At 40.9% G+C, this 14,129-nt stretch overlaps 1 protein-coding gene and 2 long non-coding RNA genes across 3 annotated transcripts; 2 read left to right on the top strand and 1 right to left on the bottom strand.

Moving 5' to 3' along the window:
• The first annotated feature begins 375 nt into the window (after positions 1–375).
• LOC145431349 (uncharacterized) lies at positions 376–3,336 on the top strand. The gene is made up of 2 exons (XR_013911648.1): positions 376–770; positions 1,427–3,336. It is a non-coding gene; the product is annotated as an uncharacterized LOC145431349 (long non-coding RNA).
• Positions 3,337–4,684: 1,348 nt separating this feature from the next.
• On the bottom strand, positions 4,685–8,524 carry crx (cone-rod homeobox). The gene is made up of 3 exons (XM_026182958.2): positions 7,738–8,524; positions 6,697–6,848; positions 4,685–6,495 (listed from the first exon to the last, which is right to left on the bottom strand). The coding sequence occupies exons 1-3, from the start codon at positions 7,832–7,834 to the stop codon at positions 5,857–5,859; spliced, it is 888 nt and encodes a 295-aa protein (XP_026038743.1). The 5' UTR covers positions 7,835–8,524; the 3' UTR covers positions 4,685–5,856.
• A 164-nt stretch (positions 8,525–8,688) lies between these two features.
• Positions 8,689–13,127, top strand: LOC145431348 (uncharacterized). The gene is made up of 2 exons (XR_013911647.1): positions 8,689–9,060; positions 9,369–13,127. It is a non-coding gene; the product is annotated as an uncharacterized LOC145431348 (long non-coding RNA).
• The last annotated feature ends 1,002 nt before the right edge of the window (positions 13,128–14,129 follow it).

The following is a 14,129-nucleotide window of genomic DNA, read 5'->3' as shown; positions in this document are numbered from 1 at the left end:
ACTGTTTAAAAACACGAAGCAAATGTGAACTAATCGCAACTGATTGCTGTGAGGAACACTGCGAACTAACGGCTATTTAAGGATTTTCAGATCAAAGTCAAGATTTTGATTGGTTGTGCTTTGAGCTGACTTTTGTGACGTCATCGAATTTGGTTCATTGTGATGACGGTCAACGTTCTGCTGATGAAAAAATGTCGCCGGTGACTGAAACTTTTACAGGAGAAGCATTTCCCACAAAGCCTTGAATGAATTATAGTGACAGAAAGGGGCCACAAGATGACGCCATTTTTCACGTAGTAATTCGCGCCTCAGAGACGTCGTTATTTTTCAAAAAGAAAAAAGAAAAAGAAAGAAAGAAAGAAAGAAACAGCAACAACTACTAAACAGAATTTTTACACGTTCATTGCACATTTGTAGGAATGTTTAAATATTTACTTTTTATTAATTACTTTTCATTTTATCTTTATTTTTAAAATCACTGTGCACTGGCAGACCGGGGAGGTGGTCCCCATCTTTAAGAAGGGGGACCGGAGGGTGTGTTCCAACTAAAGGGGGATCACACTCCTCAGCCTCCCTGGGAAAGTCTATGCCAGGGTGCTGGAAAGGAGAGTTCGTCCGCTAGTAGAAACCCTGAAGACCAAACCGCTGTTGACTTAGCATGATCTGTTCTCGTACCTTGTCTGTAAAGTCAGCGCATACACGGCGCACCAATTTCGCCGTCATAAATCTCTGGAGGCGCACATCCAATTCACCAAGGACTGGGTGCAATTGTGAGTACGCCGTCATTCAAACCAAGTGAAGTCAGCTTGAGTACTACGAGTAAAATGCGTTTGATTTCCCTCCGAACATTCAGATTAGTGCAGCATAAATTCATTCATGAGGGGAAATTACAGTGAGAACATGTGGAAGCTCTGTTAGATGGATGCCATAGTGAGTTCAGTGCACTGATGTGACATTGTCCTGAAGGATTTAGTTATTCTCTATGGTTAATGAAATTACACTAATTAATTCATATTTATTATAAATAATCCTAATTACACATCTTGCTTCCGTGTTTGTGTGCTGTGTCACTAAATACATTTTAGTGACACATTTTATTTTAGTTTTATACATTGATTAATGACCTGCAGAATCGCCTTATCATATTAAGTGTCCACAATTGTCACTTAAAGTCGAACTTTATGCTTTCTCACTCTTGAAAGTGATTACATCCTTGCATTACATACTTAAGTTTTTTGCTGATAGGTTTCTAAAAAGAAACATGCAGATTTAAAATATAACATGCAGCTTTCTATATATGGATACATAAAAACACTTTATTTGTTACATTTATGATTAATGTATTTGAACGTAGACACAACACATTTGTGTCGGCTTATTGGCTTATTAAAGTTCGTGTCTTGAACTTTGCCTGTGTGTGTTTCAGGTACTGCACTCTCAAAGACTGAATCAACCAGCATTGCAGCCATGGGTCATTGTGAGCATCACAGGGAAGGTTGAAGCCGCCCACTGCAGCTGTATGGCCAGAGTCGCGGAGACCTGCACCCATGTCTCTGCTCTTCTGTTTAAAGTAGAAGCAACAGTGTGGATCTGTGGCACAAGGACTGTTACAGATGAACCTGCATACTTGATTTTGCTGGGTAATATGACCAAGATACAGCCAGAGGTTGGCCATAAGATAGACTTCTCCTCTTCAGCTGCCCAAAAAAAGGCTCTCAATCAAAACATAAACAGACCATCTGTAGTGACAGGTAAAAGAAGCCATCCTCCAAACAGAAAAATTCCACCTGCTACTGTGGAGGAGTTGGATCAACTGATGGGAAAAATATTTTTCCAAGCATAGTTCTGTTCTGAATAGCCCATAATGTTTTAATTTAGGGGGGCCTGTAAATAATTTGCATTTACTGATTATGTACTTACTAATTACCACTGTTCAAAAGTTGAATAAAGAAACAAACAAATGTTTACCTATTTTTAATTAAAACCACTTTATAGAACATCACATCAGTTACAATGTAGAGTCAATGTCATGTATAGTTTACAAATGACAAAATGTTTACATAAAATCATGACAGCATTTATATAATATCACCCAATTTCTGTAATTCTGTAATTTACTGTCTCTTTTGAAAATGTATCACTGCATAGACAGCACAAGACTTTTAAGAGTATTTAACAAGAGCATTTTCCCTGGTTTTACTAACACACTGGGGCACATGTTCACCAAAACGCAGCAAACCTTTGCCATCTTATCCAGGAGGGTCACCTTTTCACCCTCACATGGAAGAAGTAATCTGATTGGCATGGTGGTATGTAGCATGTAGTATGTATGTAGCATGGTATGTAGCATGTACAAAGATTTCGTAGTGCCCCATGTGTAGTGTTGGAACCCAGTCAGGATTTGTTTCATTCATTTCATAGGCTGGTTTGCCTGCAATAATGCCAAATAATTAGCAACTTTAGAAATAAAGGTAGTTCTGCATGTTTGTTCTAATTTGCTATGACCTCAGAGCGCATTGAAAATAAAAAGAGTAATATGAACTTATTTAGAACTTGCCAGAATGAAACTACTGAAACACACCAACAGATATCTGTGGCTGGTAGAGAACTGAATATCAGCTCGTCTCGCAGCTGCTATCCAGGCTAGACGCCTTCTTTTGGTAACATCCAACACATAAGCTCCCTCATGATGCTTCCAGGTGAGGAAACAATGAAAAGAGAGCCTGTTTTCAAGCTTATTCCCTTGCCGGTAGTGCAATCTAACATTACAACCGACCACACAGCAAGCATTTGTTTGGCCTGCTAATATGGCGCCTCAACCAAAAATCCTGGCTACGCCCATCCAGTAAGATCACGCTCCAGAGCCCTATTAACGTACGGATCTAGAAAGAAGACGCTGCATTTTTAACTCTGAGGGAGATGGAGAATGAGCCTATTTCCAAAATAAAGTGGAGTGTGTTCCTTTAAGTACTATGTTGTATATATTGTCACAAACTAAAGCGTACATAGCAGTTGTTGTATCTTGTTTACTGTATCACTGACAGATAATTTCAAAGTCAAGTGAACGCTACATTATAGTGAGATATTGTGTAATGTGAAATACTGTAAGCAAATGAATAAACAACCTAATTCTTGCTAAACCTTTGATTCTTTTTTTTTTTAATCCAACTGTTTTTTGCAGATGAACATAAAACATGTTGTTACTTTTAGTATTATTATTATTATTATCATCATCATTATTGCACTAAATACATTTTCAATAAAGGATACTTTGATATACATTTTACTGTAAGGTTGGAAATGTGTTTTCTTCACTCTGAAATATCTTTTGAAATGCATTTTGGTTTGAAAAAAATATATTTTCAATTTCAAAAATATATATTTTTGAGCATCACAAATACAACATATATTTACCATATATTTGAAATATATTTTGGCCAGGAAAAATGTGATCTTTGATAGTGTTCCCCACCAATGCTATGGAAATGACACCGTTAGAGTCCTCACTGCTATCCAAAAGCAACATCGATTATCTTAAATTCTTGAGTGATGCCAACATTTTATAAACTTCCCTGAAAACAAACCTGATGTGTTGGTTATGAGTAGAGTTTCTTATATCACCTCTGCCCACAGTGAGCTTGGTTCATGGACTAAAGACACCTGATAAAACCATGGAGATGTTTTTTAATCTGACCTCTGTTTTGAAGTTAAAAAACGTCGGATATAAAATAATAATGATATTAATAATCATCATCATCTTTTTTTTTGTTTTTTACTTTTAGCTGTGTTGTATTTTCTCCACTCTATTAAAACAACCGAGTTAAGCCTAGTTTAGTCCGCGCACCAACTGGAAATGAAGGTACATTCGGCTGACCTCTAGGCTCTAGATATTTAACATTTAGTTTCTGTTATGTTTTTAACCTGTAACGTTTACTTGTAATAACACTTGAACTTCTTGATTAGGTTTCTTTCTTCTTCAGAGCCTGAAGCTTTCCTTCGCAGTCTGTCTGTGGTGTTTTAGCTTTCCCGTATTCACCTTCCTCAAGGTCTGCTCAGTGCCGTCCATCCCCCATCACATCTGCTCCTCTGTGGGATTACAGCGCAAATGTCTGTCTGAAACACTCTGTGCTGAGGGGGGAGATTACAAGTGCACTGCTCCATCCAAGAGAGGTTAACCAATCAGGGCATACAGATGCAGGGATTAACCAATTGCACCACAGAGAGGGAGGGCAGAGGGATTAAGCAGAGCACAGAGTGGGATTAGGTCAGTGTCGAGTGCAGAAAAATGCTTTGACATGTCCGTTGCTACCCGCTCACTACTCTCGCTGCGCTACATATTCATAGTCAAGGGCTGTGATCAGACCATTTGCATGGCAACAAAAACTGGTATTACTTATTACTGTAAATATCAGAATATCAGGTGTCATCAAACCTTTTATGCTAGTGTGGCTGACATGAACAGTTTTTGTGATACTCAGCTTAAATGGCAAACTGTTCCATTTTTGGGTAAAAACGTGGAATTTATTTAAAACATTTGACCAAACCTACTGCAACACACAAACTGCTCCTATGTGATGTCAGCAGTAAGTTGGTGTTGCAGTAATCATGTTGGGACTGTCAGAGGAGTGGTGAAATAAGTGGAACCGCTCAGCTGATAGTGAGCTAACACAATTAATGAAACAACTGTAAGCAAAAAGCACTTTATTAAACTGCACTGTGGTCAGTGAGACAGCTGTTTTTGGGAGATGTGCATGACAACAGAGATGCAGCTAAACTGAAAAGGCTTTAAGAGCCAGAGGTGGAGGAAAAAGTAATACTGCAAAGCTGATGGGAGAGAATAGACAGAAAAGATGGAGGGAAACAGGAGAAAGAGGGGAATGGAAGTGGAAGAAGAGGCTGAGGTAGGTGACAGACAGAGGGAGGTAGGGCAATAATCCTAACTAATTCACTTAGGGCATTGCTGAAGGGATTCTAAGAGGATTGGAACACTCCCAGAATCAGATAAGCTAAAATAACCAAGATGGAACAGTGAGAGCCATGCAGGCCTTATGACAAACATGGCGGCTCCAGAGCCCACTGCTACAACATGGCCACTTTACATCCAACGTCCACTTCACACTGACCCCTAACTGTGACTTCCAAATCCGCTAAAGCTACACTTTCAAACTGGAACTCATCCCAAAGATCATCAGTGTGTAAACATGTAAAGAATAGATCACTTTAATGTGTCACATTTAAAACAGAAAATCTATTTTTTTCTCCATCAAACAGATCAGGATGATGACACTAAAGGTGAACACTGTAATACTTAACACGAAAGCTAAAAAAGATCTAAATGCAGTCAAATTAGATATTCAAATGGAACTTCAAATAATAATATTAATAACAATAAATAGCTCAAAATAACGTAACCCTGAAGGAGGACCTACAGGAGCTCCTCCAGGACAAAAAGCTCTCCTTTCACTCTATGCAAATGGAACACAAAGTGTGTGTGTGTGTGTGTGTGTGTGTGTGTGTGTGTGTGTGTGTGTGTGTGTGTGTGTGTGTGTGTGTGTGTGTGTGCGAGAGAAAGAGATAGCTTGTGTTGTTTCTCCAGTCTTTTCCTTCAAACTGTTTAAAGGCGTTTGTTCTCTTATTTAAGATAACACGAAGAAGAAAACAGACATGATTTGCAGTCAGGCAGCATCGATGACACTCATTCATTTGTTCATCTCCAAACCTTTTAAATCAAATGCATTTCCTACAGAAAATCTTACAAATGACAAACTGAGAAATCAATGTTAAGTCCTCTGGGAGAACTGCTTTGCCCTATCTTACATGGGATTCACTGATGCACGTGGCATGTTGACACCCTTTCTAGAGAACCTGGAACTTCCAGGAGTTTTGGTCCTTGTGATCCAGGCAATCCATTGTGGTGAAGCCCAGCTTCCAGGCCTGCTGGTCCTTGTAGTCCAGGCAGTCGACAGAGGTGAAGCCCAGGGAAGAGGCAGTGCTGTAGCCCTGTGAAGACAGAGATGCTGGGGACTGGCTTAAGGAGCCCCCCATAGAGGGCACAGCAATGGGGCTGAGAGCACCTCCGGTGCCTGACAACTGTGAATGCATGGGGGACAGATAGGCGCTGCAGTCCAGGCCAGTGAAGTAGGAGGTTGTGCTAGCATAGCCCTGGGTGTAGGCTGACGGCTGGCCATAGCTCATAGGGTAAGGTGAGGGCCGCTGCATGCAGGGCGCCGAGGAGGAGGCCAAGGGGTCTGGCAGGGGTGAGATGGCTGGGCTCCAAATGGACACGGCAGTGTTTCCGGTGCTGGAGCTCGGGGCCAGGCTGGGGCCAGAATGGGCTGAGGAGGGGCTGAATGAGCCAGATGGGTTAGGAACGGGATCAGGAGCGCTAGGCTCCTGCGCTGGCGAGGCCTTCTTTTTGGGAGGCCGGGGCTTGGACTGGCCACTGCTCTGCTGCTGCTGCTGGCGGCACTTGGCACGGCGGTTTTTAAACCAAACCTGAGGTCACCAAAACAAAATAGATTCAACATGTTACCAGTCATGCAGACATGTCATAACGTATTAATAATCAGAGGTTTGGGTTACAGAGGCATAGACATAGACTTCTATGCAGAAGTTCATAACACAGCACACTATGAGGAACGCACAAGGCCTGAACACAGTGGCCTCCATCTTGGCAGTAGCCTACTTCTCCAGTACCTGGACACGTGACTCAGGCAGGTTGATCTTGAGGGCCACCTCCTCCCTCATGAAGATGTCTGGGTAGCGGGTCTTTGAGAAGAGCGCCTCCAGGATGTCCAGCTGTGTGCGGGTGAAGGTGGTGCGCTCCCTGCGCTGCTTCCTGGGAGTGGCTGAAAGAAATGACATAGAGAGGGGATTATCGTGCTAACATCAACAGAGGGGCGGCATGAATTATGAGTTTTTATGTGAGTGATTTGAATCATCTTTGTAGAAAAAGAACACAACAAGCGCTCAAGTGATTCTTTGGACAGTTTTATTTTCCAGCTATGTGCGTGGATGACAACAAATACTAAAAAGTATTAATAGAAATATCTCAGTATTATGCCATGCCAGTTGTTAATATGTTTTCCCCACGAAAAAGACAAAAAATAAATAGAATAAGTCTCAAAATGAAGTATCATAGTCAGAGGTTGTTAGAGGAGTTCCCTTTACTTTGAAAAGCAGAAACGGCGACTTTTTATTTCATAAAATAGGATTTCCATTAAAAGTACTGTGAGTCTACCCTTCATGGTGCATAGAGCCAACTGCCTTGTTGTATTTGCAGAAGAACAAGAATTATTACAAATATTTTATATATTAGAATTTCTAATATATAAAATACCAATCTGAGCGTTAATGAAGCCGCTAAGAAAAGTTAACAAAACGGTAACAACAACAATCTATGTTCATCTGAATTCAGAACTAATAGTTTTCCATTTAATTAAAAAAATAAATCTCACGTATAAATTTATCCACAGAGCCGCATAATGTGGAAGTTTAAAGGCCGACGGACAAAATATCTCTTACTACAGAGTTCTTCCGAAATATTCAATTTTATTCAGTCCAGCGTAATAATTAGAGACTATATTCAGCATCGGTCACTAACAGAAAAGAATGTTTTCGTTTGCTAAAGCATCGAAACCTGCGCGTTTTACGCACCCTTCTGACAAACGTGATTCTAGAAACTGTGAGGACAGAAATGCGTATTTTTTGTTTTTTCCTATAAAAGTTCAAACTTACGTGGATAAGCGACGGTTGTATGAAGCACATCCATTCCAGGGGCAGGCACGTTTAACCCGTTCATGGTGTAATGGGGTTGCTTTATGTAGGACATCATCCTTACAGCAGCCTTTTAAGTCCTCTCGCTGACTTGTAGGTCGGACACGCAACGCAGCAGCCGTGGCCCCCTCAGAGCTCAGCCGGGGCAACAAGTCGGCGCGTCCGAGGCCAGGCGCTGAACGGATAAGCGGGGCGCGCAGGAGTTCACAAGACAAGCGTCAAAGTGCTTTTTTCTTCTTTCTCTTTCCTTTTTTCTTAAACTGCTCTTTCAGCTGTAACCGACTGTCAGCTAAGCTGGGCAGCACACCGCAGAGCAGCGAGCATCCGGACCGCCTCTCTGTCCAACTTCACACAGTCAAAGTCACACAGGTGAAGTGGCCTTCGGATGCCTTTGCGCCTTGGTGAGGTTGCTCTACTGAGTTTCTTTACCGGCGCAGACTGCTAATTAGAGGGAGCAAGTGTCTCCAACAAACCCCTCCCCCCCACACACACACGCACGCACAGAGGCAGGCACGCGCAATACTTTGCCTGAACAATTTATTCTAACCTGAATACATACAAAGAAAGTCCTCCAAGTATAAATAATATAGATATCTCCCCCAAACTTCTAATCTACCATATTAAATATATAATTTTCAGTCTGATTGTATATTTTAAACATACAGTCCACAATCCTAACCTGTGTAGTTTATCAAAATAAAAAATAATTTCTAGAATAAAAACTATGATGCCTACAAGAAGTTAGTTCCCACAGATCATGCTCAGTCATTTTCCCTCCCTGATCAGTGAACCTGGGGCACATCTGCAACACTTCATGGATTCACAGATTATATCTATCTGCAAAGCAGCTGTATTAACACACACACACACACACACACACGCACACGCACACACACAAACACCCAGATGCACAAAAGCGATAAAGCTCATTTGATTTATCATAATATGCTTTATCTCAAAAGTAAGTATCTTATCTCCAGATAAAGAGAGGAAAGACAGAGCAATCCGTTCAGTGGCGGTGCGGGATGGAACAACAGCAGCAGCACTGCAGGGGTGTGAATTGGATGGGTCAGCAGGTAAACTTAACCAAAAAAGGTAAGAGAAGAAGATGCACTGGAAGGAGAGGAGAGAGCGCACAACAGAGAACTCAGAGCTGCTGCACCTGAAGGAGGCACCTTGGGTTTACATGGGAATGGATTAAAAACACACAGTTGGGGTCGCGTTAGTCCCAAACTGTTCTTGTGGAGCAGGTTGTTGCCAGTGATGAAAGAATCATCCTCAGGAGTGAGTGTATCATACTGTACATGTGTGACTGACAGGCACCTTTACAGGCTTATAGGGTTCTGGCCTCGACGAGCTTTGTTGTTGTTTTATTAGATTGTTAAATCATGACTTATTAAAGAGTAATGTTTTACTTTTAGCTATGTAATCGTTCTGTTTTATTTTCTTTTAGGGCGTTGGTGTTGTTGAATAGTGATGTTCTTTTTATTAAACACTGCTAATCTTTTCGGACTGATTTATGTTTGTTTAAAATAGAAGTGGTGTTCAAACACTGCCCGCTTGATGATTGCAATGTGCTCTCTGTTCATCAGTGGGACAGCTCTTCCTACGGCTGCAACAACAAATAGGGAAATAGGGAAGAGGACTGAGCTGGTTTAATCCCTACCCTTCCCCCCAAGACAGGACTTACAGAGACATTTTCAGAGTGAATCAAGTGAGCCAACGTCTATATATGAAACTGAACATTTTCTGATTTGTGTGCTGAACGAGGCCTTAAAGCTCAGAAAGATGGTAAAGAAGACAGAGACCAGGTATCCAGGTGGATGGAAGACGGGGAGAAAAGACCCACATACAGATGGATGGGTGGATGGAGGGGAAGTGAGAGGAAAAGCAGGTGAAGGGGCAGGGGGTGGGGGAGGCTCCGGTCCTCGTCCCAACTGACACACTGCTGCAGTTAATCCAGATTAGAGTGTCTAAAACAGGTCGGCTAAATCTGCAGGCCAGCCAGCAATACAGAGACTGCTGTCAGGACCAATCACTCACCCTGCACACACACACACACACACACACACACACACACACACACACACACACACACACACACACACACACACATTTTAGTAATCTCCTCTGTGCAAACCAGGTGCCACCAGCAGCTCTACACAGAACGCCATTAAACAGCCCACCAGCCCCCGCCCCCAACTACCAGCCAAGTTGGGACTCACACCCGTTGGAGCACTGTACTGTCAGAGACATTTGTCTCACCCAGTTCTTTCGTGGTTGCACATTAATTTAATTCTGTTTAATTTTAATTATATATTGCAACTATGAAAGTAAATATCTAAAGATAAGATGAGACCTTGCAGCAAGAAAAAAATATTACACATAAAAACCCAATGATAGAGATTTTAATCCTGATAATAGGGGATTACACTTATCTAAGAGTTGGAAGTTAGAAATCATCATCCTGACATGGGATGTGTTTTAAACTCAACAAGAACAGGTGACTCAAAAATGCAGAATGACGAGATTAAGGTCAATTTCCCCTGATTTTATTAATAAGAGATGTGTCCCTATAGGATGTGGTGACACGACGCAACAGACAGTCAGTTTACAAAGATGGGGTTTTTAGGCAAGGCTACTTGTGCCCAAGAGGAAGGGGAGGCACAAGTGAGTACTGGGAATGACTACAAGTGAGTGAATTTGAATGTCCTACCATGAATATAGTTTAACTGATTTGTGCCATCTGGCTTCAGTATAACTCATCTGCATACCAGGGGAAATGTCTTCTGTGTGTTCTAGTTATAAAACGTTCTACTAACTGCCTAAGAGAAACATGTACAGTAAGAAAGATGTTGGTCCCAGCACAGAACCCTGTGGAACTCCATGACTCACTGCTAAGACTAATTAATTAAAATTTGAATTTAAATAAATAAATAAATACTAAAGGTAAAGGTGTGAGCTTTAACCTTTTTAATTTATATTAAAAACACTATCCCTTATCTCATCATATCATATCTTAACTGTGTTAATAATTGAACAAAAAAATCCTTCTGTCATTATTAGATGTTGTCACCTATATTATAATTTCTTGGCACTATCCCATAGATGTTGAAGAAAATGGATTTATGTTCTTTACAGGGAGAATTTGGCTCTTGACTTCCAGCTGTTTTCCTCTTTTGTCTGTTAGTCTTTTTCATATCAACTTTGATTTTTTTTTTTTTACTTGAGCCACAGTGTTTGCTGTTTTTTATTTTTTCTATTTATTTTTAATCACTCTGACTTTGGAAAGCTGTGCCTCTTATTGCGTCTTCTGACGACCTCAGAACTTATTATTTAATTTTCTGCAGTCACACTTTGTTGCCTTAAACGTTCAGGCCTGTCTCTTACAACATGGTTACCTGAATGTAAACATGCTAGCATATAGGGGGATATTAGATTATATGGAAACTGCAGAAAGACTGTTGGTTCCAAATGATTCTGATTTATTGATATATGCTATTTTGGGGTTTAAAACAATGATGAGATGCTTTGGTATAACCTAAAATAGTCCAACAGACCATTCATGTGCAAAAAGTGTCCAGTTTAGCTGAATCAAATCAGTACTGTAAATTCCAAAAGATGGTACAATGGGCTGTGAGGTCAGGTCCTTGATCAATAACATGCAAATTGTCATAACCACTGATCAACAACCACTGATCAAGGTAAACTGATCATTGATTAATGGCCATGAGTCCCATTCACAGAGAGTTGGGGAATGGCTGCAATCACAGCATTGTCAGATGGTGATAGATGTACCCTTAGGCCCCCTCCTCGATTCAGAGATGGTCTTTCCCTTTTCACGTAAATGGCCTCCTTGACTCAAACCAGCGTTCCTCCCTGTCCAGGATGTGTACATCCTCATCATTGAAAGAGTGTCATGTGGCCTGTAGGTGTACATAAACTGCGGAGTCCTGGCCTGACGAGGTAGCTCTTTTGTGTTGTGCCATCCGCTTCACCAGAGATTGTTTGGTTTCCCCGATGTATAAATCCTGGCAATCCTTCTGGCACTTAACAGCGTACACTATGTTACTATGTTTGTGTCGGGGGACCTGATCCTTGGGGTGGAGCCCCAAGTGTAAGTGTCACAGAAATGGCTTATGTATAAAGAAGTTTAATAGATGGTTCCAGCAGTTAAAATGTTCTTGCTTGTACGTTTCTGTGGCCAATATTGTAAGGGTGTGTTTATCTTGTCAGAAAGAACAAGTTTTGTTACACCGCTATTATCGCGAGGTTTGGGCGTGATAGTATTGGCTGTGAGCCCACGTTTAATAATCACGCTAAGGAGTCCAGCGAGCTATCTGCAAAGGCCTGGTTAGTCTACCAGCGGTACAAGGTATTTGTCATTTGCCATAACTGTATTGTGATATTGTAAAAATTTATAATGTATGGTGTTCTAATTATTTTATGTTTTAATTTAGAATGCACAAGACTGTAAAGCTATTCTTCTAGGACCTCCGAAGTGGCAGGCGGCCACGAGGTAATTTTCGTTGTTAAAGCACAAGTGTTAATTTTGATAGACTGAAGCGCTTAAAGTCTTTGTGTTTTATGTTTGTAGTTTTCACGGCGTTCAATAAATGCAGCGAAGCGCCCGTCTTGAAGAAGCCGTGCCTGTGTTGTCATTTCGGAGTTACACCAAGGATTTGGGGTTTAAAAGCCACGGAGATGCGGTGTTTAGAAAAAAATGTGTCTCAACTGTTCCAATATTCCTGACACGTACAGGTTCACTACTAGTTTTCGCAGCGGTTGTCCTTCTCCCCTGGATCGGCTGGAGCTTTCTTTAGGCACCTTCCCAGCTTTGACAAATGTCCAGCTGGGATAACCACATTTACTCAGGGCCTTCTTGATGTGATGTTCTTCTGGTGTTCGCTCTGTGTTGTAGCGTCCTGATGACACCCAGTTTATGCTCCAGTGGATGATGAGAGTCAAACCTTAAATACTGATCCGTATGCGTAGGTTTACGGTACACATCAATTTTTAAATGTCCCCAATTTCTGCTTCTATGGAAGCCAACCTGCCACTTTTCATATCCTCCCTGGTGAATTTGAGGTGTTGGTCCACTGAGCTGAGCTGGTTTCAGTCATGCAAATGTCCTGTTTATATGATTGGGGAAACCTGCAGTTAGCTGAGACTGAAGAAGTCGAAACGTTTCTCCCACTGAAAACACTACGGCCAGATGAACACAATCAACCTTTTGGGATTTACTTACCTGGATGATTGAGCACGTATCAAGAGAAAGCAATACTGTAAAGAATTATTTTAGTTCGTTTTATTATTTCTGTCTAGTATTAAAATTTATTTGAAAATCTGAATCATGTAAGTGTGACAAATATGCAAGAAAACAAAGAAAGAAATCAGAAAGGGTTTTTTTCACAACGCAGTATATGCAGGATTGAAACATTGACTTCATTTGCTGATTTGCTATCTGTGTATAGATTATATTCAAAGTAGAAAGAATCAAGCTTGAGTCAGTAGTTATCTACACAAGCTGTTTTATTTTATTTGTACACAGTCACAGTTTGTCCAATTTGGCAACACTATCAAAGTTAAGTGTGTTTAACTCACAAAACACAGCTGACATGCAGTCCCATGCTTCTGCAGAAAATTGTGTTGTATGTCATCCTGTCAAGCTGAAGTTTGCATCCACATTTCTATAGATTAATATATTTACTGAAGACTCTGAAGGAATTTATGTAGATGTTATCAGTTTATTTTTGTTGTTTTTGAGGCCTCTGACTATCAACACTGACATCTAATCTGTTCAACTCTGAGATGAGGTTATGATTCAAGTCAGATTTGTAGAAATTCACTTATAGGACTGAAATGATAAAAAACAGACAAAGAGAAATCTAGCATATTCATATATCAGTGAGAGCGCTGTCCTTACATACAGTTACAACAGCTTAAATTTTAGTCGCTGTCTCTTTCTCCTTTTCTACACCTAAACTGAGGAATACTCACCCTCTGAAACAAGAAACTGCAGTGCAAGGTCATTTAACCAGCTAAAATTTCCAATGAAATAATGAACAAATACTTCAAATGGAGTAAAATGTCATGTTTCGGCTGTGTACAGGCAGGAGAAGGACCCAAACGCAAAACTCACGACAACGAAATTAAACTCAAAAAGCTGCTTTATTGCAGAATGGCATGGGGGAAACTAAACTGGGACATGGCTAACTGACACACAGGGAAACACAGCCATGAGGGAGACTACAACACTGACAAAGAGAAACACCGGGCTCAAATACACAGAGGGATAACGAGGGAACAAGACACAGAAGGAGAGCACAGCTGGGAGTAATCAGGCTGGACGA

Source organism: Astatotilapia calliptera, chromosome 10 (assembly GCF_964374335.1).
Source record: "Astatotilapia calliptera chromosome 10, fAstCal68.1, whole genome shotgun sequence".
In the NCBI taxonomy this organism is placed as follows: Eukaryota; Metazoa; Chordata; class Actinopteri; order Cichliformes; family Cichlidae; genus Astatotilapia; species Astatotilapia calliptera.
The sequence above is the reverse complement of the archived record's forward strand: the minus strand, read 5'-3'. Positions and strand labels throughout refer to the sequence as shown.